The 27,800-nt window shown below is 45.5% G+C and overlaps 1 protein-coding gene across 1 annotated transcript; it reads left to right on the top strand.

The window, feature by feature from the left end:
• The first annotated feature begins 327 nt into the window (after window positions 1–327).
• Window positions 328–27,800, top strand: NTMT2 (N-terminal Xaa-Pro-Lys N-methyltransferase 2). The gene is made up of 4 exons (XM_073358099.1): window positions 328–481; window positions 10,207–10,382; window positions 23,956–24,205; window positions 27,526–27,800. Exons 1-4 carry the CDS (start codon window positions 328–330, stop codon window positions 27,798–27,800), a joined length of 855 nt encoding a protein of 284 aa, XP_073214200.1.

Raw genomic sequence — 27,800 nt, 5'->3', positions numbered from 1 at the left:
AAACTAATCAAATTAGAGCGATCCCTCTGGGAGCACATATACTTTTACCCTGGCTAAGCAATATCCCGGTTTGGGTTTTTAGAACTTTCCAGCAGCTGCTAGGTTAGGAGGGTGACACGGGAGAGATTATTCTGAGCAAGTGCTAAGAGCCAGCACTTTCTCCGGCTCCATTCCCAGACATTCCCCCTCCCTCCAATATAGGATGACAGAGGACTGCCCCAGTTTAAATGACACTCTCAGCCTCTTGGAAACGACAGGTACTACTCAGACCACAATCCAAGCAATTCCCACCCACCCTCCCCAAACAGCCCATAAACTATCATCACCATGGATGGTAAGGGAGCCCATTTAGCCTTTAAGTCACGCTGGCGCAAGACGGACGAGGAGCTCTGTCGGCACAGCATGTCTTTTATCCTGCACAAGGCCATACGAAGTGATTTCTTTCAGAGTTACCTCTACCTGCTGGAGCGGCTTCCCCTCGGTGAGTTCTCTGTGTGTGTCTGTCTGTGGACAGTGCCTAGTGCATTGTGCAAGCTACCAGAATACAAATAAATTGATAATAATGATAAATAGCTCTGCTAAGCCTTAGCACAGACAATAAGGTGCTATACAAGCCAGTCTGTTCTATCCTTCAGCTACCACTGATCTGGCATCACAGTTTATTGTATCTTGGTGCCACAATGATAAGCACCACAGAAATAGATGGATTGGCAGATGAGATCTACTTTGCTTGCAGATGCAGTTAATGCTATTTTTTTCCATTTACAGTTAAAATAAAAAATGTGTTGTGAGTTTAAGGATGAGAAGCTGCATTGTGTGTGAGTGCGAAAGAGAGAGAGAGAGAAAAAAAAAACGGAGCAGACATGCTTTGCTTTCTGGCTGTCAAATGTCCATATTTGTTGTCTTTCCAGATGTCCGTATCTTTGATCCAAGTCTTGCTTTGCAGAGTGGAAAGGTGCTTGCGAAACAATGCTGGGTGGGTCTGTTATCAAGAGTTTGCTATCCTAAATCTCTCCCACAATTCACTCAATCCAATTATTTATTTAGTTTCAAAGTACTTCTGGAAGGAAGTGTTAATTTATGGCCAGATTTCGACAGGAGCTGCTGAATGCTAAGTGCCGAGCTACTTTTTTAGGAAATAGTGCTGAAATAGGATCTGAGCTCTACTGAAATGTCTGGCCCCGAATATGTAAGGTTTAGGATGTCCTACTCCAATTCCAAAAAGCCACAATTGTCCTGATGACAATCAAAAAGAAGCCAGGTTTTGACTTAGGACTGTATTATTTTAAGATGGTCACTTTGCCAGCTGCATACTGCAGGCTATGCTTAATGTTAGAATCACATCAGTTAGAGATGGAAAGAACCTTTAAGGTCACATCTTGTTTATCTTATTGGCAGGGCATTTGTTCTTGAGGGCTTCCTCCACATTCACAGGCAACAGATCACCTTTGCTGAACATGTGCACCTGCCATTGACACCAGGGGGAATTCTGTTAAAGATCAAGGCATTTATAGGTCTCAGAGAGTGGAGGTAGTTCTGTGTTTTGCACTATTTCTATAGAGCTGCTAAACAGACAAACAAAATGTGCAACCATCTGAAGTGTCCCATAGAAGATAAATTCACTTCACCCTAGTCATTCTGAGAGGATGAGAGGGAATGGGTAAGAATGTTGTGGGGAATCTCAATAAAAAAGAAAGATCTTCTTAGTTATAGCCTTACATAATTCCTAAAAGTCCATTACAATGCTAGTCCTTCCCTTTGTTCTGAAAATAAGTGCAAGGTATTAGAAACTCAGCCAAATTTCTGACTGTTTAGTTGTCCAAAATAATAGTTTGAGTTCCTGTATAGCACTGATTGTTCTGACTGTTTAGTTGTCCAAAATAATAGTTTGAGTTCCTGTATAGCACAGGCCACAGGGTTTCACACAGTGATTCCTGCAACATATATTTTAGAAGGGCAACCTCTTGATTTAAAGTTATCAAGTGATGGGAGAATCCACCCGGTCCCTAGGTAAGTTGTTCAAATGATTAATTACCCTCACTGTTAAAAAAAATTGTGCCTTGTTTCCAGTATCGTGTCTAGCTGGTTGTCTAGCGTCAGTGTCCAGCTGTCGGGTTGGTTATCCCTTTGTCTGCTAAGCTGAAGAGCTCTCTGCCATCAGGTATCTTCTCCCCACAAATATATCTGCAGACTGACCAAATCACCTCTTAGGCCATGCCTACCCTACCTGCCGGATCGGATCCCTGATCGCTCTACCGTCGACTCCAGAACTCCACCACAGCGAGAGGCGGAAGCTGAGTCGACGGGGGAGCGGCGGCTGTCAATCCTGCGCCGCGAGGACGCGAAGTAAGTGATTCTAAGTCGATCTAAGATACTTCGACTTCAGCTACGCTATTCTCGTAGCTAAAGTTGCGTATCTTAGATCGATTCCCCCACGGCCCAGTGTAGACCAGGCCTTAGTTATGCTAAATAGATGGAGCTCCTTTTGTTTTTCACTGTAAAGCAGCTTTCCTAGTCCCTGAATCAATCTTCTAGCTCTTTTCTAACCCCTTTCCAATTTGTCAATTTACTGTCAGTTTGTCCAATTTAGCAACTCTTTCTGCTGTGTCTCTGAGCAAGGAGATGAGTGGTGGGCTGGGAAGCATGTGGCAGCCCCAAAAGCCAGGATAGTATTACTGTTTCAAGTTCAGTTCCATGGAGAACATAGCACCCCATGTAAAACGTCTAAGTCTGAGTCACAGCATCTGTGGTTAGATCCAGGTCTCTCTTCTTTAACCTCAATATTACACAACATGACAAAGCCCCTGATTTAGCAAGGCCTTAAGCATGCACCTAGCTTTGCACAAGTAGTCCCATTTCAAGGTTAGAGCAGCCTAGGGTCAGGAAGGTGCAAAGTTGGTTTAAAGTTAGCCGTCATTCACCCTGGGCTATATGTCCTGTTCTGGACCTCAGAGAGGTGCAGCATAGAATCTCACCCTAGTGTTACATGTGAGCTGAGCGTATTCAGTGTCTAGCCAATTTACAAGAAATCAACATGCCATTTTTCCAGCCAAAAATAGCACTTTTTTCTTTGTATAAATACGTTATGGGAGTGAATTTAGGCCCCAACTTAGCAATGCACTTAAGTGAGTGTATAACGTGAAGCACATGAGCAGACCTGTGGACTTCAATGGAACTACTCAGATACTTACATTTATGAAAATACTTAAGTGTTTTGCTGGATCGGGGCCTTAATGCTGAGCATAGGTGCTGGAACTAGGGGTGCTGCAGCACCCCCTGGCTTGAAGTGGTTTCCATCATATACAGAGTTTACAGCTTGGTTCAATGGCTCTCAGTACTCCTACTATACAAATTGCTCCAGCACCCCCTGGTGCTGAGGAAGTATGATCCACTGCAAAGAAAACAGAATGCTGTCAGTTTGTAGGGCTAAATATTCTGGACCATGAGCCCCAGGTCTCTATGTAAAATTGGTTCTTTGGGGATGAACTTTACCTTTGGACAAAAAAGGGCTTAAGTGGCCCCTAGTCTTGTGCCCGTCTGCTACACAGGGGTAAAATTCACCCAGGGTTCTCAAATGTGTGTTTAAAACTGATGCACCAAGCATTGGCCACATGATGCATTTTAAAGTGGGGGCTCAGCTGAATGGACACAACTGAACTGGTTCTCTGTCTCACAGAAATCGGTTTGAGTCACAAAGACAGGCTCACAAATGCAAACTTCTGTTCCCATCACACAATTTTAGAAGACTGAACCCCACAGCTAAGAAATATGAGATATTATGTCTGAGAGCAGGAATGCCTCCAACACTAGGTTGCTACCATTTCTTTGATCAGAGCAAGGGCCCTTCAGAAGTTTGGGAAAGAAACTCCTAAATTGATACCTAAGAAAAGAATAGGAGTGCCAATTTGGACTTTGCAACGGCAAAAAGTTTAGGTAAACGTTCATTGGTTTAGCTCACAGGCTTGGAATTCATCTCTTGGCCACCACTTTGCATCCAGACCATGTTGGTACTGACTACAAATCATTAACATCTGATAACTGTTCAGTGACCTTTACAAAATGAATTTCTGATCTCAGTCTGCTTTCTAGTGAGTACTTCATAACCATCGCTGCTTGGACTCCTTGCCAGCAGCTTCAACTTGGAGACCAAGAATGTATAGAAAAATGCTACTTCACTAGAAACATTTCTCACACCCCAAAAGTAGCTATATGACTAGGTAAGCTATTTACCTCTGAAAACTCTACACATGAAAAACAGCTACAGCCCTTCACATCTCTGAGGCTAAGGGGCCTGAGATCCTGGCCTGGATGCTGGATCTCATTTTACAGCTACACTGCAATAAAACATTGGATCAGTAAATACACTTCCTCATTCACTTCTAATCAATTGTTCTATAGCAATCAGCCTGATCAAATTGTAGGTTATGACCTTCCCTACATGCACAGAAGGGGAGGACTAACATGAAAGGAGCTGTGGTTGGTTTGATCATCAAAGCTTGTCACTCCAAAACTGCACCCAAGACCTGGTATTGTCCTTTTATCTGGAATAGTTCCTTGGGAATATAGGATATCGACAGGGGACATCACATCAGGGAGTGTTCAAATGTTTGCCTAGGCTCTCCACATTCACATTTGGGGTCATTCCTCACTTCCACTTGGTCATATTGTCACCACTCTTTGCCCCCCTGCTCTTGCTTGGTTTAGCATACACCAGTGTTTTTGCTCTACATCAGTGCTTGGGTCCTGAAGAAACCAGGTTCTCCAAGGTTACTAGCATTTCCTGACATTTTGTTACTCTGCAGCCTTCCACGGTGTTTTTTTTGGGGGGGGGGGTAAGGGATTTTCAAAGGCAAAGCTCTTCCTGGAATTTAGCCTCTTGGGTGAAGGAATGTGCCCACACAGTGGGTGTCTTGGATCATGCACCTGTTTTTGTCTCTCCTTTTTACTGAAGGCATCCCATCTCACTGATGGCAGTGGAATCCCAGTGAGACAGTATACAACAGTGTAGGAGTTGGTTTCAAGGTCAATGTGACAATCGTACAACTGAGTTCTGTTTCAATTCTGTGTACATGGCTCAAGTGTGACCATTCTGGGCACAGTACTCCACAGCTGAGTAACACAGGGCAAGACTGGTTGCTCAGAGTATTTTGGGGTCCTATTTGTGTTGGCCAGTTTCTGGAGTGCACAATTCCTGGAGCTCACTTTTTCAGGTTCTTGTGCTCTTTGAACGTCAGCATTCTGTCCAATGTGACCACAGGGTACTCCAGATATCCAGAGTGCTCAAGGATTGTATCATCCCATGATATCTGCAGTTTTCCTTGGCCTGGTGGTGTTTCAGGTGGAAGGTGCACACTTGTGTCTTGCTAGGCTTAGCATTCAGGAACCAAGTACAGCAGTATTTTTCAGGTACACTCAGGGAGTCGGTTAAAATGCGCTTAGTGTCATCAAATCTTTCCACCTGGGAAGTTATGCAAAGATCATCTGCCTGAATTAATCTTTGCATGTCAGGGAATTCTGGTTGGTCATTTGGGTGGACATTAAACAGCAAGGGTGATAGCACTGAACCTTGGGGCAATCCCTCCCATTGTGCTAGCCATCAACTTTTATGACCATCCATTTTGGCAAAGAAATGTTGATTTTTGAGCAGGGAAGAGGTGACCAGGACTATCTGGCTCTTCTTTCCAATTTCAACAGCAGTGCATGATGGTTCACAGTGTGATATGCAGTTGACAGATCAACAAATACAGCCTCTGTAATTTTGCAGGTTTTGAAGCCATTTTCAATGTATTGAGGTAGGTTTGCAACTTGGCCACAGCATAAATATCCTGGTTGGAAACCAGCCTGGGCATCAGCCAGCTACTCTTCCTCTATGAGCACTATTCTAACTATTATCATCTGCTCATATAGTTTGTAGGTTGAGCAGATTAGGATATTGGGCAATAACTCTTTGCAGGGTTAGGGTCTTTATGTGGTTTGAGTAGTGCAACCCCTTTGGCCTGACTCCACAGCCTGGGTGGCTGCGTTAACACTTGCATAGCGACAAAGAAGTGAAATAGCCACTTCTGTGCTCTCGTCCCAAAGTGTAGCAATGATTCATTAGCTATACCATCGAGACTAGCCGCTTTCCACTTTTCAGGGTTTTCATGGCTGCTGCTCATTGTGGACTTTGTTGTCTGAGGAGTTAGCAAAGTTCCTGCTTGATTGTTTAGTTTTATACTTTGCTTTGTGGGCTGGTTTGTGAGTTGGGATGAGTTGGTGTGTAGCTTGGTTGGGAGAGACTATGGCAACACGCTTTGGTTGTTGTGCATCGGGGTTCAGCTTGCAAATGGTGGCCCATTCTTTTTTGCTATCATTTCAATCAGCTCCCTTCAGTGGTTGTGCTGCTCATTTCCAATCTCTCTCATAAGCTCACTGGTTTCTTCACTGAATGGATCCAGGTCAAACAATTCTGAATCTCTCTTATATTGTTGGCTTGCCTGTTCTGAAAGTCCAGGTGTATGTAGTCTCCAACATCACTTAGGGATGTACTTTTGGGCACACTTTCACACCAGGGAGACAAGTTCGCCATAGTGCTCATGTATCAGAGTGGTACTACAGATGGATACATTAGTTCAAAGGTGAAGCTTTCCCAGGAAGCTTTTCTGAAGTAGAATCTTGGCAGGTACTTTGTTTTTGGGTTGCACTGCAGCCTCTATTGCCACTTGTGCTGGTCTATCATTGCCATAACCTCCCTTCTGAAGTTGCCGGCATTTTCAGGGGTCACAAAAGCTAGATCGGGATTGTACCCCTTGTTCCATCCAGTGCTTTGGAAGGCACATTTGTCCTTGAAGTCATAGAGCAAGCTCAACTTGTTAGTTGCCACCCCCTTCTCAACTTCCCCCCCTTCGTTGGGGAATCCCGAGATGATGTGACTGTTGAAATCGGCTGGGACAAGACATGGTTTTACAGCAGTGGAAGGTCAGTTGGCCATGCAAACTGTTCACTTGGTGGTTTGTAAACAGAAATTGCTGCCATGATAAGTGCTTTTGTACCATGGTGCTTCACAGCAGTGTTTTTCCACCAGTCTTTTGTCACATAAAAGTATTGTGCCGCATAAATGTTGCTTTTGATGTTCGCAGCTATATGCATGCCAGGAGTGTTTGGTGTTGTTGCCTTGCCGTGTGTCTCTTGCAAGCACATAATATCTGTTTTCATGTCAGATAGCATTTCAGCCTTCTTTGCAGAGAACCCCTCCACATCGAAATGGACAGTTTTTAGTGCCATTTTTGGCTGAGAAGTTTATGTCGACATCTATGTCTGAGTCTTCTATTGTGGTCTCGGTGGGTATTGTCAGATTTGGTCTCTCTCCTGTTTAGCTGCAATGGGAGTCATGACATGAATGTATCTGACACGACCCCTGGTTGGCTTGATGAGTGGGCAAAACCATGAACTGTGCCCCTCTGGGATGTGGTGACAGTAGAGAGGGGAAGCCAGAGGGTGGTGTGTAGCTGAGGGTCCATGAGAAATTCAGGGCCAGACTCCAAAGATCTGAGATCCTGAGCAGCATGTCACTCCCATGTGATCCCTTTCATTTGGGTCACACTTTGAGTGTTACTGCTCTGAACAGTAATATGGGCTGCCCCTTGCACACAAACCTCAGCCCTGAAGCACAAGCTGCATGTTCATTCCTCTCCTTTCCATCCATCAGAATATGAAACTCCGTCTGTTGATAAGCCCAATAAAATTGCTCTAGAAATCCTCAATGGAATCTCTTAAGTGAGATCTTGTAAAGCGAGTATCCTGGGGCTCAGTTCCACTAGCCTCAGCAGTGGCTGCAGTATACAGAGAAAGGGGATACAGGAGTAGAAGGGCAACAGTCCCTGCAGCAATGGACGACAGCCAGTGGAGCCTTCTATTTCCCAGGGTCTGACAATCACCATGGTCAAGATTTGCAGGGGATCCACTGCCACTCCCTTGATTTTTCTTCCTTTAGTGAAATGTTTTTTTGGAATATGGAAAATAACCAGTGGAGTGTGTCAAACCTGGGTTTGACCCTTGCTGGGCTCAGCACTCACTTGTGGTATAAATTTCTCAGGCATAACATAAATGTGTAATGGATTAAAGCTTTAATAGTATCCGCTCGGCAGTCAGCTTAAGCAGGTGATGACAAGAAGGGCTGGTAATGCTGCTTTTGTTGGATAAAGGATATCCCTGGCATGCTGCTAATACGTAACCCAAGAGCACTATTTTGCTCAGAGTGGTCTTTAGTGGTAATTATTCCCTATTTTACTTCCTTTGCCCCTCCCTCATTTGCCTCCAGGATGTCATTCTGGTGCTCAGGATGGGCAAGCACACATTTATTCCCCACTGGGCTCCTTGCCTTCAGTAAATACAGTCCATGCTCATTCGTGAGTTGTGGTCTACTCTGGTCCTCCACAGTGCAGTCTCACTTGCCTGTTCAAAGCCCAGGCAATAATTATTATCAATAAAGGTGCAGTACATGGAAGACAAAGTCATAACAGTTGCAAGCTACATAAACTGCATTCCTTTTCCCTCATTTTATTTATTTAGTCTACAGGGAAATCTGTGTTTACACTGTGGCTGAAGGTACCTAACCAGATGGACATTTGGCACTTGCTCACTTCCAGTGCTGCACATGTATTGGAGATGCACGACCTATAGTAGGCCTGGCCACATACTGCAAACTGCTCACGAGTATTTGTTCCAAATCTGTACCAGCATTAGATTCATCCCTACCTCCTTGTTACTTGCTATTCAAAGGCAGTCGTGTGATTGGGTCTTCATTCACAGGAATGTTTGGGAACAGCTCTTTTTCATGCAAGAAAAAGCTACATTATCCGCCTTCAAAGCCCTCCTCAAAACTCTCCTTTGCATTGATGCCTACAAAAAAAAACTTGACAATGCTTAGGCAGAGACTACTTTCTCTCATGCTGATCAATGTTATCTCATTGTTTCCTCGTATTCCTATCTGTCTGTCTGTATCTGTCTGTTGTCTTGTCTTTTATTTAGATTGTAAGCGCCTACAAATACTCAGAAAGGGTAAGTACGAAAAACCCAGAACATTTAGCACAGATCTCAGTTAAGGAAAGAAAAAAGGGAAAAGTATCAAATATCAAGTTGAGAATTCATGTTTCTTAGACAGCTGCAAAGCTACTATTCTTGGTTACCAGCAAACCATGTGGTAGTAATATAGAGCCCAAACATTTAAAAACTAAACAATGAAAATAGAAACTCCAAACTCTAGCACCTATTGTGTCACCCTCATCAATTACACATCCCTCCTCCTTTTTGATCTGTGGCAGATGAAAATTTAGGGATTGATGCGCTACCACCTTGCACCTTTTTAGGGCCGGACTGTGCAATTAACCCCAACACCGGTGCCAAGCAGGAAGAAAACATTACAGAAAGTCATAGAATTCTTCACTCAGTCACACCGGTGGGACCGTTTTACTCCTGCTTGGCACAGACTTTGCACGCTTATAATCAACTACACAGGGTGCTGGGCCTTGGACTATACAAACCAATTAGCTTCGTCTCGGGGTACCTGTACACTGCAATCAGAGGTGTGACTGCAGCACATGGAGCCATACCCAAGCTAGCTTTGATCGAAGCAGCTCAAACAACAATAGAAGTGAAACCGCAGCAGCACGGGCTGTACTTGAGCAACTGGCTCATACTGTTGGGACTTCAATGCTATTGCTATTCAAGCTAGCTCGAGCAAAGCTAGCTCAGGTAGGTCCATGTGTGCGCAGTTATCCCTCTGATTGCCATGTAGACATACCCATAGTCTAAAAAGTGGCACTGCACAAATGTTAATGCGACCCACGGTTCTGCTGTGTAGCAAACAGCCTCTATGGGTCTAATTTGCATGTGTGTTTGCTCTCAAGTCTGAAATCTACAATTTTGAATTAACATGGAGCCGTCTGGGAAGGTAGGGATGTATTTACACAAATGGGCCCTGACCCTGGAAGGTGCTGAGCGGCCTCAATTCCCATTGACTTTAATGCGAGTTGATGGACCTCAGCATCTTGCCGGAGCCAGTCCAGAATTAATCATTCTTTTAATTAGGAAGAGAATTTTGCAAATTGTTGGTTTATTTCCACATTCAAATATCTTACATGCGTGCACACACACACCAATAAGACACCCAATCAGACCATGGAGTATCCCATTATAAATAAATAATAATACACTTTCTGTTTGCAGTGAAACTTTATGCTTTAACGAGCGAAGTGATCAACGGCGAGATGCAGTTCTATGCCAGAGCCAAACATTTCTACCGGGAGGTGCCAGCGACAGAAGAGGGCATGATGGGAGACTACATCGAGCTGTCCAGTACAGACATTGAATCCTCCAGGGAATTTCTTAGAAAGTTTATTGGGGTAAGTCATCCGCTCCAATCTTTGGCAAGAAGCAGGGCTCATGTCTCATAATTCACCTGCATCATGCCCAGTCCTTCTTCAGCTCTTAGGGCCTGATCCTGCAAAACACGCCATGCAGGTGGACCCAAGCACTTGCACAGAACCCCAGAGTTCCACAGAGGTTATGGGGTGGTTCTATTTGTAGGATTGGGGCCGTACATAGGCAAAAGTCTCACTGGCTTCAGTAGGAGTTTCACCTGTGTAAATGCTACAAGGTCAGACCTGGTCCGTTCTGTAAAGTGGACATAATATACCAAATCAGACTAATATTCCAGCTAGCCCACTACCCTGCCTCTCTCAGAGTCTGTTTCTAAATGTTTCTGAAGAAGTTGTGAGACATCCCACATGATAGGCTGGGCCTTTTTAGGTCCAGGGCTTTTTCAGAGACCCTTCTCTCTTAAAAGTCTTTCCAATTACGGGACACTTGCTTTCCAAATCGTTCAAATTAGTCTCTCCAGCATGGGGCACGGCTACTTGCAGGTTTAAACTAGTGTAAATAGTGGATTCTCTGTAATTTGAGATCTTTAAACCATGATTTAAGGACTTCGGTAACTCAGCCAGAGGTTAGGAGTCTGTTACAGGAGTGGATGGGTGAGGTTCTGTGGCCTGCAATGTGTAGGAGGCCAGACTAGATGATCATGATGGTCCGTTCTGACTTTAAAGTCTATGAGTCTATAGAGGTCTGGCTTGTCAATGAAGGTGAAGTAGTTAAACCCTAGGTCAGGGCTTATCTCCAACCTCTCCCTGTTGTAGTTGGCTTGTACCTGATCTGGAGGGCCCTTGCGTGTGGCAGAGGTTTGCAAGCCATCTTCCTCCTGGCAGCTCTGTTGCAAGCATTGCTGCCTCTGAGGCCCAGCTGCCTTCCTCTGGTTACCACCCTTTCCTGTGACAGATTCTCTCTTTTAAGCTCATTTCCTACACATGGCAGAGAATCATAGAATCGTAGAATATCAGGGTTGGAAGGGACCTCAGGAGGTCCTCTAGTCCAACCCCCTGCTCAAAGCAGGACCAATCCCCAACTAAATCATCCCAGCCAGGGCTTTGTCAAGCCTGACCTTAAAAACTTCTAAGGAAGGAGATTCTACCACCTCCCGAGGTAACGCATTCCAGTGTTTCACCACCCTCCTAGTGAAAAAGTTTTTCCTAATATCCAATCTAAACCTCCCCCACTGCAACTTGAGACCATTACTCCTTGTCCTGTCCTCTGAAGATGCACCTATTTAGTACTGGTTGAGCCCAGAGGAGCTTGTTAGCGATTTCCTGATTGGGATAGGGGTGTGCCGCATCCCACCCTCTATTAGGCAAACATGGAATAAGCTGCCCATAGAGAATTTTTTTTCCTAACCTCAGTCACTTAGGGCCAGATTTTTAAAGATATGTAGGTGCTTAAAGATGCAGATGGGCGTCAAGGGGGGATTTTTCCAAAGCACCTCGCTGGGGATGTGTTCATTATCCATACCCATGTCTTAAACGTTTGTGCAACCTGCTAAGCTTTCGGCCTCAGTGATATCTTGGGGCAATGAGATCCATGAGTTAATTAGGGTTTCTATAAAGTAGTATGTTCCTTTATCAGGTTTAAATATATTGGGATGGAAAGTGGTGGTATTTTAACAACACAGAACAACACTACATAGCAATGTAGGGCAGGAATTGAGGAAGAATATTGTATCCAATAGAAACTACTGGGGGAATATGTCAGTGCAATAGAATTGCCTGAACTGGTAAATATGTATTAGTAATAATAATAAATTATTAATTATTAGGAGTAGTACACTAGCACCTAGAGGTCCCAAAACAGATCAGGACCTCAGGGTGTTAGGTGCTGTACAAACACACAATAAGAAATACTCCCTTCCCTAAAGAGGCAAGGGATGGGAGGAAGCGATTTGCCCAAGGTCACAGAGGAGATCAGTACCAGAAATCAAACCCAAGTCTCCTGACTCCCACACCACTGCCCAATCCACTAGACCATGCTGCACTTATATAGTTAGTTGTGCTCCTTCATATTAAATAAGCGTCTAACCAATGGTCATAAAATTGCGATCGAGAGTAGCAAAATAATTTTTCATTTCAGTCTTCTCATTCTGGGTGGTGTTGCAGTGGGTTTGTTCTGTCTCTGATCAGCATAAAATCTGATGACTAACAAGTCCCTTGTATTTTAAAGTCTCTGCTGCTTTGCACTGAGGGTAGCATCATACTTTGGCTGAGAGGCCGTGCACTCCAGTTTACTGCTTACAGTCCTGGGAGCCAAGAACCCCTGCATTTGAAGTCCAGCTGTGCCAGGAAGGAACGGAAAGTCCCGCCGTTCACTGAGCTGGTCCATTGTTATGGGCATTGTAAGGGGACTCGGCCGGGGCTCGTCCCTCTGCGGCGTGGTGGGGCACCACACGTCCTTGCTACACCCTCTCTGCTGGGTTGGGGAATACCCAGTCTATGGCTCAGTCCTTCAGGCAGGGACTGAGCAAGCAGTACAATATAAGCCCCAGCCCTGGGTCAGGGCTGGCAGCAAACAAATAGTCACAGGCTCAGGCCCTCAGACAGGGACTGAGCAAATAGTTCAACAGCAAATCCCAGGCTCCTGGCTTTGAGCAACCAGGGAGAGGGGGAGACTGCCACCCACGAGGTGTGTGGCAGGGGGTCGCAGGCCCACCCATTCCACTGCATCCCAGCCTGGGGCCCTAGCAGCGACAGAAGGCCTGCTGCTGTGTCAGTGGGGATCCTGGCCACAACACACTGACATTGGCTCTGGCAGCGCTGCAGCCAGACTAGGGTCGGCTGCCCCCGGGCTACTTCTGGACTCCCCCTCGTAGGGTACCTGGGTCAGGGTGGTATCCTCAGAGGGTTCCAGCACCATGGGTTCCTCCAGGTAGCTGGCAAGGGGTAGGCTTGGCAGCTCCTCTGGGTAGCTGGCGAGGGGTAGGCTTGGCAGCTCCTCTGTGCACTGGTCGGCATTAGGCATTGGCTGGTCCAGCCAGTCCTTGGGTCAGCCGCGGATTGCCAGGGTCTCCCAAGCCGGAGCCAGGCCACAGGCACCTGGCCTCTCCGGCGGCTGCCACCCAAGTGAGCTCTGGGGTTGGGCTTTTATACTTCCTGTCCTGCGCCTTGACCTCTAGGGGGCGGGTGCAGGATCCACTGGCTCCACCCACTTTGGTGTCTGGGGAGGTTCTTCCCTCTTTGGGGTGGTGGGGCACCACACCGCCTCACTACAGGCATACATTTATTAGTGGTCTGGTAGAGTCTGTGGGATACTAGTATCATGCTTTATCAACAATAAGCCTGGCTGGATGCCTTCATGCCTTAACGGATCTTGTGGTCATTGGGCGGTTCGCCTGAAGTCTGCTGTGCCATCTGTCTGGGCTGGAGCAGCACACAGGGGGAACACACAGATGCAGCCAAACATCTGACCACAGAGGTGAATGAAGGAGTGAAGTCCAAACCTGAATAGGCCACAATTCTTGAAAATTCCTGCAATAGACCACACACTTTGTGTGGCCAGCCTATGTAAATATCCAGGAACCAGCATAATTGATCAACCATTACTTGCATCACCACGGACCAGCTGCCTGGTTTTGCTGATGCTGATGCTTGCTTGAGTATGCAAAGAATAGGACTGTAAGTGTTATATCTAGTTCCAGCTTAGCTTGGGAAACCCTTCAAATAGAGCTGGTCACAGTAGACACTGCACGTAATAGCCCTCTCCCTTTTACATTACAGGCAAGGTCATCTCCCTTGCTAGTGCTCTGCAGCCTCTAGTGCTTGCATTTGTGTGTTGATTTGCTCTAACACATTTCACAGGCTTTTTTTAATGCCCAGGAGCCATTTTTAAGGTTGAGATTTAAGAACTAGGAAGCTTTTGATATGTCAAGTCCTGATTTTTAGGATTCTGTGTTATTTCCATCCACTAAATGGCTCCCTGAGGTTAAAAAAGGCTAATGATAAGCCCAAAATATAAATACTATGGCATTCTGGTATATCCCAGCAGAAGCCCCAGCCTAATGCTTTATAGGTTGTCTGAGAGATAGAGAATTCATCCCCAGCTTTTTGTTTTAAAGGTGTATGTATTATTTCCTCAGTATTCTTGGATATTTCCTTGTTGAACTATTACTACTATTAGTTACTTGTATTACAGTAGCACCTAGGGGCCCCTTGTGCTAGGTGCTGTATAAACACAGAACTAAAAGTTGGTCCCTTCCCCAAGAGCTTGCACACGAAGTAAAGAAGTGAGACAAAATAAAATGTACAAAATGCGCTAATACAGGTGGATAAAAATAAACCAAGAGACTCATACTTAATGGGAGGGAGAAATCTGGGAGACAGTAATACCAAGAGAGACCTATGGGGAAAGCAGCCAATAAATTACAGATGAATTTACAAGACGATACGACTGAAAAAAAAATCTACATTTCCGTCTGCTTATATGAAGGCATAATGTAATGGGGTAAAGAGATAATAATTCTTTTTGTATAGCTCTGGTGCTAATGCAGCTGGAATATTGCACTGACTTCTGGACAGTTGGTTACCAGCAAAATATTGACAAAACGAAGTGAGTTCAGAGAAGAGGAACAAAACTACCATTGGTTGGGTAATAGAAGAAAATATACAATGAGTTCATTAGTCAGTAAGGTGCCCTGCACTTCATCAAATAATATAACCAATAAACAGTATTCAAACAGTGCTGATAAGAATTATCAGGGTGGTTTGGAAGAAAGGGTATACGAGGATAAAAGAGATTAGCTTGACCAAGTAATGACTAAAGGGAGACTTGCTAAGAGAGAGGGATTATTTAGCAAGGTACATAGGGTATAACGTGGAGATAATGGGATGAAAGTAAGAATGGGAACATATAGGCTGAATATCAGAAAAGTCTTTCCGACAGTGTTAGGCTGTGTAATAACTTCCCAAGGGAAGTAGCGGAAGCTTTGTTGCTTGGACTTTTGAAATTAGAATGGACAAGGTGCTAGAAAATGTTCTGTAGACACAAGCAGCCATTTGCAGGATGGGGACAAGAGGTTCTAATAGGGATTTTTGTATCTTATCTTCACGTTTCTCACAGATATTTATAACGTGCCCATTACCATGTATAGTGAGGGGGCGTGGCCTCCCTCTGAGAGTGTTGGGGAGAAACCACTCTCCACCACTGGTGGATGGAGCCAGGCAAGCCACACCCCCGACCAGAACCAGAGGGGCAGGACAGGAAGTTTAAAAGGCAGGCCCTGCTGCTTAGTTATGCAAGAGCTGGAGAAGGAAGCAGATGTTTCTTGCCTGATGCTGAGCCCTGCACCTGAGTTGGAGCTCTCCAGTGCTGAGGACCCAGAAGAGGTGCTGGAACTGTTGACTGACCAGTACCCGGAGGAGCTACTGGGACTACCACTGTACTTGTACCCTGGGGGGACAGAGGAACCCCAGGAGATGGAGGTACACTCAGGAGGGGTAGTAGGAAGTAGCCCAGGGACACCAGAGTCCGGTTGTGTTGCCAGAGTCTAGGTCAGCGTGTTACAGTGGAATCGCTACTGACCCAGTGGTGGAACCCTCTGCCACTGTCAGGGCCCTGGGCTGGGTGGAGTAGGGTGGGTCTGGGTCCCCCTGCAGTTGTCCCACTCCTGGGATGGCCGCCTACCCATCTTAGGCCGGATGACCTGCTTTTGCTTACTTCTCTGCCCTGCCCGAGGACCAGAGCCCTGAGACTGCTAATTCTCTTATTGAGCATTGCATGTATAGGTACAACATAATGAGCGGGCATGGCCTCTCTCTGAGACTGACAGGGAGGGATGGCCACTAACCACTACATGATGTTATTGGCTCATTTGTTGGATCTGAACACCAAAGGATAGGGCATGGTCATTATTTTATTATCCAATGAATGTCAAATAGTTTGGCCTAGTACTCGGTGTATAGTGAATCCAAACCCAAATACACTCATGGCCCAATCCTCTGCCTTCTCTCTGCATCCCATTACTCCTAGAGCTGACTAAAGTCTTGTCATCAGAATGTTTTTTGACTAACATTGGCTTTTTGACCAAAATGATTTTTTTTGTGTGTGTGTGGACAATTTTCATTTGGGTTGAAGTTTTCCAGTTGTTAGATGACAAAATGGAAATTGAATATTTTGCCATAAAAGTTTTCAATTCTCAGTAAAGTTTTTGGTGTCTGAACACTGAAAATTTTTATCAAAAATATTTTTTGATTAGTGAATTATTTTCCCTTTTTAATTTTGTGTTTGTCAACAAATTTGCATTGCAATTTTTTTTTAAAATACAAACTTTATTATTTTTTTTGTGGAAAAATAACTTTTTTTTTTTAAACCAACTCTAGTGCCTCCCTCCTCACCTGCAGCTTTCCCTCTGAGACAGGAAGCAGTAATGGAAAAGTTCCTGTGTTCTAATCCCTTCTCTGCCACTGCCCTTCTTTGCATTCCTTTCCACTCCTCCAAAGCCTTGAGCAGCGACGCCATGAGCCTCTGCCATGGCTGCCTGTGATGGGCTGTATAAACTCTGCACTAACAGAGAAGGGGCTTGGGAAGCTCTGTGCACTAAGGTAACCCTGTCAATCATGCATGGGAAGCAGGAAAGCTTTAAAAAGGAGGAATCATAGAATCATAGAATATCAGGGTTGGAAGGGACCCCTGAAGGTCATGTAGTCCAACCCCCTGCTCGAAGCAGGACCAATTCCCAGTTAAATCATCCCAGCCAGGGCTTTGTCAAGCCTGACCTTAAAAACCTCTAAGGAAGGAGATTCTACCACCTCCCTAGGTAACGCATTCCAGTGTTTCACCACCCTCTTAGTGAAAAAGTTTTTCCTAATATCCAATCTAAACCTCCCCCACTGCAACTTGAGACCATTACTCCTCGTTCTGTCATCTGCTACCATTGAGAACAGTCTAGAGCCATCCTCTTTGGAACCCCCTTTCAGGTAGTTGAAAGCAGCTATCAAATCCCCCCTCATTCTTCTCTTCTGCAGGCTAAACAATCCCAGCTCCCTCAGCCTCTCCTCATAAGTCATGTGTTCTAGACCCCTAATCATTTTTGTTGCCCTTCGCTGGACTCTCTCCAATTTATCCACATCCTTCTTGTAGTGTGGGGCCCAAAACTGGACACAGTACTCCAGATGAGGCCTCACCAATGTCGAATAGAGGGGAACGATCACGTCCCTCGATCTGCTCGCTATGCCCCTACTTATACATCCCAAAATGCCATTGGCCTTCTTGGCAACAAGGGCACACTGCTGACTCATATCCAGCTTCTCGTCCACTGTCACCCCTAGGTCCTTTTCCGCAGAACTGCTGCCTAGCCGTTCAGTCCCTAGTCTGTAGCGGTGCATTTGATTCTTCCACCCTAAGTGCAGGACCCTGCACTTACCCTTATTGAACCTCATCAGATTTCTTTTGGCCCAATCCTCCAATTTGTCTAGGTCCTTCTGTATCCTATCCCTCCCCTCCAGCGTATCTACCACTCCTCCCAGTTTAGTATCATCCGCAAATTTGCTGAGAGTGCAATCCACACCATCCTCCAGATCATTTATGAAGACATTGAACAAAACTGGCCCCAGGACCGACCCTTGGGGCACTCCACTTGATACCGGCTGCCAACTAGACATGGAGCCATTGATCACTACCCGTTGAGCCCGACAATCTAGCCAGCTTTCTACCCACCTTATAGTGCATTCATCCAGCCCATACTTCCTTAACTTGCTGACAAGAATACTGTGGGAGACCGTGTCAAAAGCTTTGCTAAAGTCAAGAAACAATACATCCACTGCTTTCCCTTCATCCACAGAACCAGTAATCTCATCATAGAAGGCAATTAGATTAGTCAGGCATGACCTTCCCTTGGTGAATCCATGCTGGCTGTTCCTGATCACTTTCCTCTCATGCAAGTGCTTCAGGATTGATTCTTTGAGGACCTGCTCCATGATTTTTCCAGGGACTGAGGTGAGGCTGACTGGCCTGTAGTTCCCTGGATCCTCCTTCTTCCCTTTTTTAAAGATTGGCACTACATTAGCCTTTTTCCAGTCATCCGGGACTTCCCCCGTTCGCCACGAGTTTTCAAAGATAATGGCCAATGGCTCTGCAATCACAGCTGCCAATTCCTTCAGCACTCTCGGATGCAACTCGTCCGGCCCCATGGACTTGTGCACGTCCAGCTTTTCTAAATAGTCCCTAACCACCTCTATCTCCACAGAGGGCTGGCCATCTCTTCCCCATTTTGTGATGCCCAGCGCAGCAGTCTGGGAGCTGACCTTGTTAGTGAAAACAGAGGCAAAAAAAGCATTGAGTACATTAGCTTTTTTCCACATCCTCTGTCACTAGGTTGCCTCCCTCATTCAGTAAGGGGCCCACACTTTCCTTGGCTTTCTTCTTGTTGCCAACATACCTGAAGAAACCCTTCTTGTTACTCTTGACATCTCTTGCTAGCTGCAGCTCCAGGTGCGATTTGACCCTCCTGATATCATTCCTACATGCCCGAGCAATATTTTTATACTCTTCCCTGGTCATATGTCCAACCTTCCACTTCTTGTAAGCTTCTTTATGTTTAAGATCCGCTAGGATTTCACCATTAAGCCAAGCTGGTCGCCTGCCATATTTACTATTCTTTCGATTCATCGGGATGGTTTGTCCCTGTAACCTCAACAGGGATTCCTTGAAATACAGGCAGCTCTCCTGGACTCCTTTCCCCTTCAAGTTAGTCCCCCAGGGGATCCTGGCCATCCGTTCCCTGAGGGAGTCGAAGTCTGCTTTCCTGAAGTCCAGGGTCCGTATCCTGCTGCTTACCTTTCTTCCCTGTGTCAGGATCCTGAACTCAACCAACTCATGGTCACTGCCTCCCAGATTCCCATCCACTTTTGCTTCCCCCACTAATTCTACCCGGTTTGTGAGCAGCAGGTCAAGAAAAGCGCCCCCCCTAGTTGGCTCCTCTAGCACTTGCGCCAGGAAATTGTCCCCTACGCTTTCCAAAAACTTCCTGGATTGTCTATGCACCGCTGTATTGCTCTCCAGCAGCAATATCCAGCAGATATCAGGAAAATTAAAGTCACCCATGAGAATCAGGGCATGTGATCTAGTAGCTTCCGTGAGCTGCCAGAAGAAAGCCTCATCTACCTCATCCCCCTGGTCCGGTGGTCTATAGCAGACTCCCACCACTACATCACTCTTGTTGCACACACTTCTAAACTTAATCCAGAGACACTCAGGTTTTTCTACAGTTTCGTACCGGAGCTCTGAGCAGTCATACTGCTCCCTTACATACAGTGCTACTCCCCCACCTTTTCTGCCCTGCCTGTCCTTCCTGAACAGGAAGCTGCAATCTGCAAGGGGGAAGCCCTGAGAAGGGAGCGGCTGGAGTAGCTCCTGAAACAGCAGGAAGAACCTTCACTCCAGAAACGCCCCCAGCTCTGCAAGGAGCCCAGTGAACTTCAGGGGCAAACCCGATAGGTAAAGACTGAGGCGGCTACCCAGGCACCTCTGAAGTAAGGTGGTGCCTCTACCATTTCTGCTTTTCATTGATCTCAGGAGGGGCTTGTTTTGTGTTGAACCTGCATCTTTGCTTTCCCCCCCACCCATCAACCAAGCAGGGCCCACAAGGGCAGGACTCACAACAAGGACTAAGAGGGTGTGGCTTGTACTGGAGTAACCCCATGGTGGTAACTGGGTATGGCAAGAGTCCAGAGCCCCACTAGGGCAGTGCCCCAGAGAGACTAATTTTATACTGCCATGACCCTAGGAAGCTCCATGAGCACCTCATTCTGCTACTTGCCAGAGCTTTTGAATATGTACATCTCCTACAGGATAGCAGCTTAGGGGACGAGACGGAATGAGGGAACCAACCAGTAGAGTGTTTTCCATTCAAACAATCCTAAAGCAAGGCTGATCAAAAGCCTGTCTGGCAAAACTGTTTGACAATGGAAAATTGGGTTTTCAACTCAAGTAAGGGGTTTTTTTTTTTTGCAGAAAAGTGTCTGCTCTCTGTGGAAAATTTTGATTTTTCATTAAAATACAGGGCACCTGAAATTCAGATAATTTCAGCTGAAAAGCAAAATATTTTGATTAAAAATGGAGTTGCAATGGCTCATGGGAACTGTAGTTCAGGGGTGGTTCAAGCTCACATTCTCCCCAATAGGTGGGCCTTCCAGGTGCGACTACATCTTCCATGATACACCACTTTCTCCCCTCTCACTGAGGGAAGCGGGTGCCTCATAGGGAGCTCCTGGCCATGGTGCATCGTGAGAGATGAAATCTGGCCAGACAGCTCTGCCTAACAGACAATGGGAGCATAAGGTATCCAAACTACAACTCCCAGGAGGCAGTGTGGTGCCATTTTCAATCAGAATGTTTTGGTTTTTGATATTGCACTGGGAAGCCAAAAATGAATAATGACTAATGTTCTTTGGCTAGTGAAGAGTTCATGGATCAGGCATTCTCCACAGGCCCAGAACATTCTTAATTAGCCAAAGAACATTTGTCATGTTCATTTACATGCTGTACACTAGGTGCATGGGCAATATCTAATAGTATGTAAATTAGTAGATACATTTACAGAGGATGAGACAGTGCCCTTACAAGGAAACCGAGATAAGAGGCAGCCTAAGGAAGGAGTTTTGTGACCCTGACTTCTCTGATGTGAATTTCCATGTGGCCGATTAGCAAGTCCTTACAGGCTGGGGACCGACTGGCTAAGTGGCAGTTTGGCAGAATAGGGCCTGGGGATTACAGTGGACGAGAAGCTGGATATGAGTCAACAGTGTGCCCTTGTTGCTAAGAAAACTAACAGCATATTGGGCCGCATTAGTAGGAGCATTGCCAGCCGATCGAGGGAAGTGATTATTCCCCTCTATTCGGCACTGGTGATGCCATATCTGGAGTATGGCATCCAGTTTTGAGCCCCCCACTACAGAAAGGATGTGGACAAATTGGAGAGAGTTCAGAGGAAGGCAACAAAAATTATTAGGGGGCTGGGACACATGACTTATGAGGAAAGGCTGAGGGAACTGGGTTTATTTAGTCTGCAGAAGAGAAGAGTGAGGGGGGGATTTGATAGCAGCCTTCAGCTACCTGAAGGGGGGTTCCAAAGAGGATGGAGCTAGGCTGTTCTCAGTGGTGGCAGATGACAGAACAAGGAGCAATGATCTCAAGTTGCAGTGGGGGAGGTCTAGGTGGAATATTAGGAAACACTATTTCACTAGGAGGGTGGCGAAGCACTTGAATGGGTTACCTAGGGAGGTGGTGGAATCTCCATCTTTTGAGTTTTTTAAGGCCCAACTTGACAAAGCCCTGGCTGGGATGGTTTAGTTGGTCTTGGCCCTGCTTTGAGCAGGGGGTTGGACTAAATGACCTCCTGAGGTCTCTTCCAACCCTAATCTTCTATGATTCTATGAAAAATTAGATCTGTTCTGATGAATGCATCAGTAAAAAGCTATGCTAGAACTGGTTGGAAAACAGGGATTTTTCCTGTGGAAAATTTTGGGTTTACCTTGTGCAGGGCAGACACACACTCTTGCAAGTAAGGTCAGATTAATCTTCAGAAATGGACAAAGCAGGACCAGTAGAGTGAGTGGCTGAGATCTTTCCAGGCCTCTGTGTTTATTCTACAGCTACCTCATGTAACTAGATGCACAGCCAGTATATTTATAGCCATGATGTCGTCCTTGGGACTGTCCTTTGACCGTAATAATCTGCTGAATTAATCATTGAAAGGGGGCCCAAGAAGTGATGATATACAAGCCTCTGACATGATTTATTCTTAGTCTTGTTGAAGGAGGTTGTTTAATAAGCAGATAGAGCCAAATCCTTCCTTGATGTATCTTTTTTTGAAAGGTATGGAGTTACAGCAGGGATGACCTTGGCCCTTAGCTTTCGTTTCAACACTGACTTACATAGGAGAGGGGAGAAGGTGTTTACATTTGTCTCCAATGTGTTTTCTTTAAAGACAAATTAAGTTGGAGGAGTTCCAGTCTCACAGTTAATGCCTGCACACTGCTAAAATTCCCATTTTACAGCAAAACAGCAGGTTCTTAAGAGCCCATGTATAGCTAGAATAGAAGCTGCTGCTATAATTAAGCAAGAAACACATCAATTAGAAACATCCTTTTTCAGCAGCTCATTGTTACTTTCTCATACACATACCTGTGGTGCTGAGATTGATCATGTCCAATCTCTGTACAGAGATGATGTTTTTTAAAAAATGTTCAGCAAAATCAATTTGTCCATTTTTGAATTCTATGTACCTTATGGGGGGGAATACATTTTCCCCATATGATTCAATCCTTTGGGTGGTCAGAATTCAACCATGCCTGTATTGCCTTTGTTTAAACACACCGTGTTTTGCAGAGATTAAACGTATGCTTAAATCTACTGTTAAGATTTAGTTGTCTTCAGAGGACCATGGGGTCGGTTGGTTTTGTGACAGGTTGGTTTTGGTGGATGGGTAGGTGTGAATAGATGAGAACTGAACTTGCAAGGACTTTATGAAATGGGTGAATGTTTTCGGAAAACTAAGGACTTGTGAAAACTTTATGTTCACCATTGTGCCAGGCAAAAGACTCCCTGCTTTGTAGGAATGAGCACAGGGCTGGGATTTAGGAGGTCCCAAGTTCTAGTCTATTGTCAGGGACATGTCACTTAAACATTCCTTAATTAGGCCTTCCAGCATTTCTAGGCTGTATGCAAATATGGTTACCTACAGATGGGTAAACTGAGCACAGACAGGTTGGGTGATTTTTCCCAAGGCAGGGGCATAGCGACTGGAGGGAGACATGGCCCCCTCCAACATTTTACTATCCTGTTGATGGACAAGGTGGATGAGGTAATATATTTTATTGGACCATCTTTGGTTGATGAAAAAGACAAGCTTTTGAGCTACACAGGACTTGAAAGCATGTCTCTTTCACCAGCAGAAATTGGTCCAATAAAAGATATTACCTCATCCACCTTGTTTCTCTAATATCCTGGGACTAACACAGCTACCACAACACTGTAAATATCCTGTTGATGGTCATTTGTGGCCAATCTTGTCAGCTAACTTGATTCTTCCCAATCATGCCTGAACATGATAAAGTGCTATAATGTAGACAAGCCCCCACAGGGGAACTTGATAGAGCCATTCAAGTTAAGAGTTTAGTACAAGACCCTGTCCCACGGACCAAAACCAAAAAGGCATGCCAGGAAGTTAATGACCAGTAAATGCAGGCCACCTGTGAAACTCCCTGCCACTGGGGATCACAGAGTTAATCATCTGGATAATTTTCTGTCTGGTAATGATATTTTTAGGTTTGCATGTTAAGCTTAGTCAGAGCTCATACATTAGACTGTAAGCTGATTGCAGCAGGGGACAGGGGAGAATTTCCTTCTGTGCTGACATTACCATCAAATTCTGTACAGCACTGCAAAACCAACTATGTGCACAATGCAGCGTTTCCTTTTCAGTGTCAAGTATAAAATTATGATGGAGGCAAGAAAGTGGATTTGATGGACTAATTGAGTGATCCAGCGATCCTCCTGGTGGTGCTATTTCTGGCTTTTAAATGGTTTTCTTGTACTCCACAGGGTCCTGGAAAAGCTGGCACAGAGCATGCCCTCGACTGTGGTTCTGGGATTGGACGGGTCACTAAGCATGTCCTCTTGCCAGTTTTCAAGAGCGTGGAACTGGTGGATATGATGGAGAATTTCCTGGCTGAGGCCCAGAACTATTTACAGGGCAAGAAGGACAGAGTAAAGATGTACTATTGCTACAGCCTCCAGGAATTCACTCCAGCCCCCCAAAAATATGATGTCATCTGGATACAGTGGGTTTCAGGTTAGTTCACCATTTATATATTTAATGAACCATCCATATATTGCATTAAAATACATGTTCAAAGAATGTTGAGGTTGCAAAGTCAGGTACTCAAAAGTTAGGAAATGCCTGAATTAAGATTGCCTGGGCATAGGCACTGGCAAGGTGCGGCATTGAGAACACAGAAGATACAAAAACAAGGAGTCCGGTGGCACCTTAAAGACTAACAGATTTATTTGGGCATAAGCTTTCATGGGCTAGAACCCACTTCATCTGATGCATTTCTCTCCATGTCTTTTAAGGAGCCCTTGGACTCCTTGTTTTTTTGTGGATGCAGACTAACATGGCTACCCCCTGATATTTGATAGCAGATACAATTTTGTTGTTTTCAGTTCTAGTGCACCATAGCAGTCCCCAGCTGCCAGGAGGAGCAACTGCAGGAAAATACTGTTGCACCTCTGCAGCCTTGGAAAGGAGCATGCTCAGTCACTGTTGGTATGGCACATCATAGTCTGGTTATCATGTTTATTATGGTAGTGCCTAAGGACAAGCAAAATGGAGCTCCATTGTGCTAGGTGCTGTACAAACACCGTGCATTAGATGTTTTCTGCCCTGAAGAGCTTACAATCAAAATATACCAGACAGACACAGGGTCAGGGAAGGGAATACATTTTCCCCGTAGGATTCAATCCTTTGGGTGGTCAGAACTCAACCATGCCTGTATTGCCTCTGTTTAAACACATCGTGTTTTGCAGAGATTAAATGTATGCTTAAATCTACTGTTAAGATTTAGCTGTCAGAATACTCCTGCAGAGTGAACAATGGGATTGTAGAAAATGTCACGTTAGTTCCACAACGTGTGTGTGGGTTTACTTAGGAGACAGATCAGCTGAGGGGAGGAGTGAGGGGGACAGGTCGAGGATGGAGCAGGTTCAGTGCAGATGAACTCTGCAAAGAATTTAGCTGCCAAATTTCAAGTTCCTGGTGGTATTAGGCTAGGCCCTCCTCAAGCGCCCTCGCAAGGAAGGAAGGTGCCCTGCAGACACCTGGCCTCAGTTTCCCTCCCAACTAGGGTGACCAGATGTCCCAATTTTATAGGGACAGTCCCGATATTTGGGGCTTTCTCTTATATAGGCACCTATTACTTCCCACACCTGTCCCGGTTTTTCACACTTGCTATCTGGTCACCCCACTCCCAACACTCCCTTGGGCTGAGAACACCCTTGTCATGGAGTAATTTATCATTATACATGTCTCAAAGGCATATAGCAAAGACCCATATTGTAACTCCAAACACCTCTGGCTCTGCCGCCTTTTGTCACTTACTTCTCCCTCAGTCCCCAATCTTCTTTCAAGGGGAGGGTTCCTGGGTTTGTCCCTATCATCCCCTAATGGAGTTCAAAGACTCAAACAAAGCAACAATGCAAACGGCAGCCACCCTGGGGTTAGGGAAGGGCTCACACCCCATCTGGGTTCTTTCCTTGCTCTGTGTATGGGACTGAAACCACAGGGCCCTCTAGGCCTTCCTTCACCCCAGCACTCACAGAGATTGCAGGTAAGTCCCCACTACTGCTCTGCAGGCCCTTGGCTTCCTTCATCCTCTGTTCTCTCCTAGTTCCCTGCCCCTTATACAGGACAATGGCCACAGGAGCACTCCCTGGGGCTCTGGAGTTCCCACCACCCAGGAGCCTACTTCTGGCCTCTCTCTCCTTCCTGGCTCTCAAGCCTCCTTATATGTCTTCTGACCCCAGGTGCTACCCTGCCCTGTAATCAGCCCTAGCCAGGGCACACCTATTCAGTCACAGGACTGAGGCCCTCTCCCTTAAAGGGGCTCATGCTATGGTCTGAATTCCATTAAAGGGGCCAGTTCAGGTGGTGGTATAGTTGAGTGTATAGCCGCCTTCCAACCCATTGAGCTGAGTTTGATTCCTGGTCAGTGCAGCAGTGTGGCTTTACCAAGAGTCATGGTGGATTCTCCATCACTGATCATTTTTACATCAGAATTGGGTGTTTTTTCTAATGGATCTGCTCTAGGAATTATTTTAGGGAAGGTCTCTGGCCTGTGTTATACTGAAGGTCAGACAAGATGACCACAATGGTCCCTTGTGGCTTTGGAATCTCTATGAATCTATAAAAAAAACCCTGTGACTCTAGTTCACAGCATGGGGGCATTAGAACTGTGTAACGAAACATTTGTACACATTTTTTAACATGGGAAAAACATCAGATTTTTCCCTAAATTTGGTTTTGGAAATGGCTGAACCATTTTTGCAGAAACTTAAAAAAAATTCACTCTGTGGCAGACACATGACATGGAATATTTTAACCCAAATGGTTAAGTTTGGCAAAGTTAGAAGCAACTGAAAACAGGGTCTTATAATGGAAACTCTTAGGCTAACTTAAGTATAGCTGGCTCTATCAGCTGTACCTATAACACAAGTGACTGTGTTATTATCTTACCTGCAAATGCTGTGGAGTGAACCGTGCTTGCCAGGAAAAGAGGACAGGGTGTCAGGCTTCTCAAATACCTGCTGTGTGTGAAATAAAGCGGCAGGAAGGTTGTCCAAACTCTTTGGATCGTCCAGCTTCAAGTGCCCCTGCTGGCAGCTGAGTGCAACAAGAAAATGGCAAATTCAAGGGTGTCCTTAACTGCTTAGGGCCAAATCAAAAGCACAAGCCTGGGACATTAACATGCTAGCTACCATGTCCCATCCCAAATCTGAGCAAAGTTAAGAAATTAAAGCTGTAGGGAGAACAAAGTGGCTCATGGGGCAGGGAATCTAGATCATCTTCATTCTAAATAGGAACATGGCATGACTGTGAGCCTTTTAATGAGAAGTTTTGCTAAATGAAACAAAATGAAATAGGTTTAATCACATTGATTCATGTTTATGGAATGGGAAGTGACCTGTTTCAGATCATCTCATAGATTTAATGGTTGGGTGATTTCAGTGCATTTGGTGCACCCTTGCGTGTGAACGATTAACTCTTTAAAAACACCTCCAATGGCATGTTGACCCAATGGCCTGCTCCCAAGACACAACATCTGAGACTCTAAGGCCTAGTCTACATTAGAAAAGGTTTGGTGGCATTGCTATACCAAACCTTCCTAGTGTAGATGCAGCTTATACCAGCAAAAGAGTGCTGGTATAAGGAAGAAAACCCGGTGTCCTATGAGTCCCAGTCTCCTGCTCTCACCCTGAGAAACACTTCTGTTAGTTACTTTGCGTCAAATAAGTGGAGTATAAATAAGCTGATGAAGTCAAGCCCCAGCTGAGAGGAGTCCAATCAGATGCACTGGAATGGTGAACCACAACCCATTTCTGTCTCTTCACCTATAGGATACCTGACCGATAAAGATCTCTTGGAGTTTCTTATCCGGTGTCAAAATGGCTTGAAGGATAACGGCGTTGTCATTCTCAAGGACAACGTGGCCCGGGAAGGCTGTATCCTGGACCCATTGGACAGCAGTGTGATCCGAGACCTGAGCATCCTCCGGAGCCTTGTTGAGAAAAGCGGACTCACCATCCTGCAGCAGGAGAGGCAGGAGCGCTTCCCTGAGCAGTGTGTCCCAGTCTGGATGTTGGCCATGCAGAAGAACCCTGGCGTACCCTGA

The sequence above is a fragment of the Lepidochelys kempii genome, chromosome 8 (genome assembly GCF_965140285.1).
Source record: "Lepidochelys kempii isolate rLepKem1 chromosome 8, rLepKem1.hap1, whole genome shotgun sequence".
NCBI classification, from domain to species: domain Eukaryota; kingdom Metazoa; phylum Chordata; order Testudines; family Cheloniidae; genus Lepidochelys; species Lepidochelys kempii.
This window is presented reverse-complemented; position numbering and strand designations above follow the sequence as displayed.

Excerpts from the sequence above, each read along its gene's own strand:
- NTMT2 (XM_073358099.1), top strand. The coding sequence starts at position 328 with ATGGATGGTAAGGGAGCCCATTTAGCCTTTAAGTCACGCTGGCGCAAG. Across the intron at positions 482-10,206 it reads GCTGGAGCGGCTTCCCCTCG|TGAAACTTTATGCTTTAACG; the intron begins GTGAGTTCTCTG and ends TTCTGTTTGCAG. Across the intron at positions 24,206-27,525 it reads CTGGATACAGTGGGTTTCAG|GATACCTGACCGATAAAGAT; the intron begins GTTAGTTCACCA and ends CTTCACCTATAG.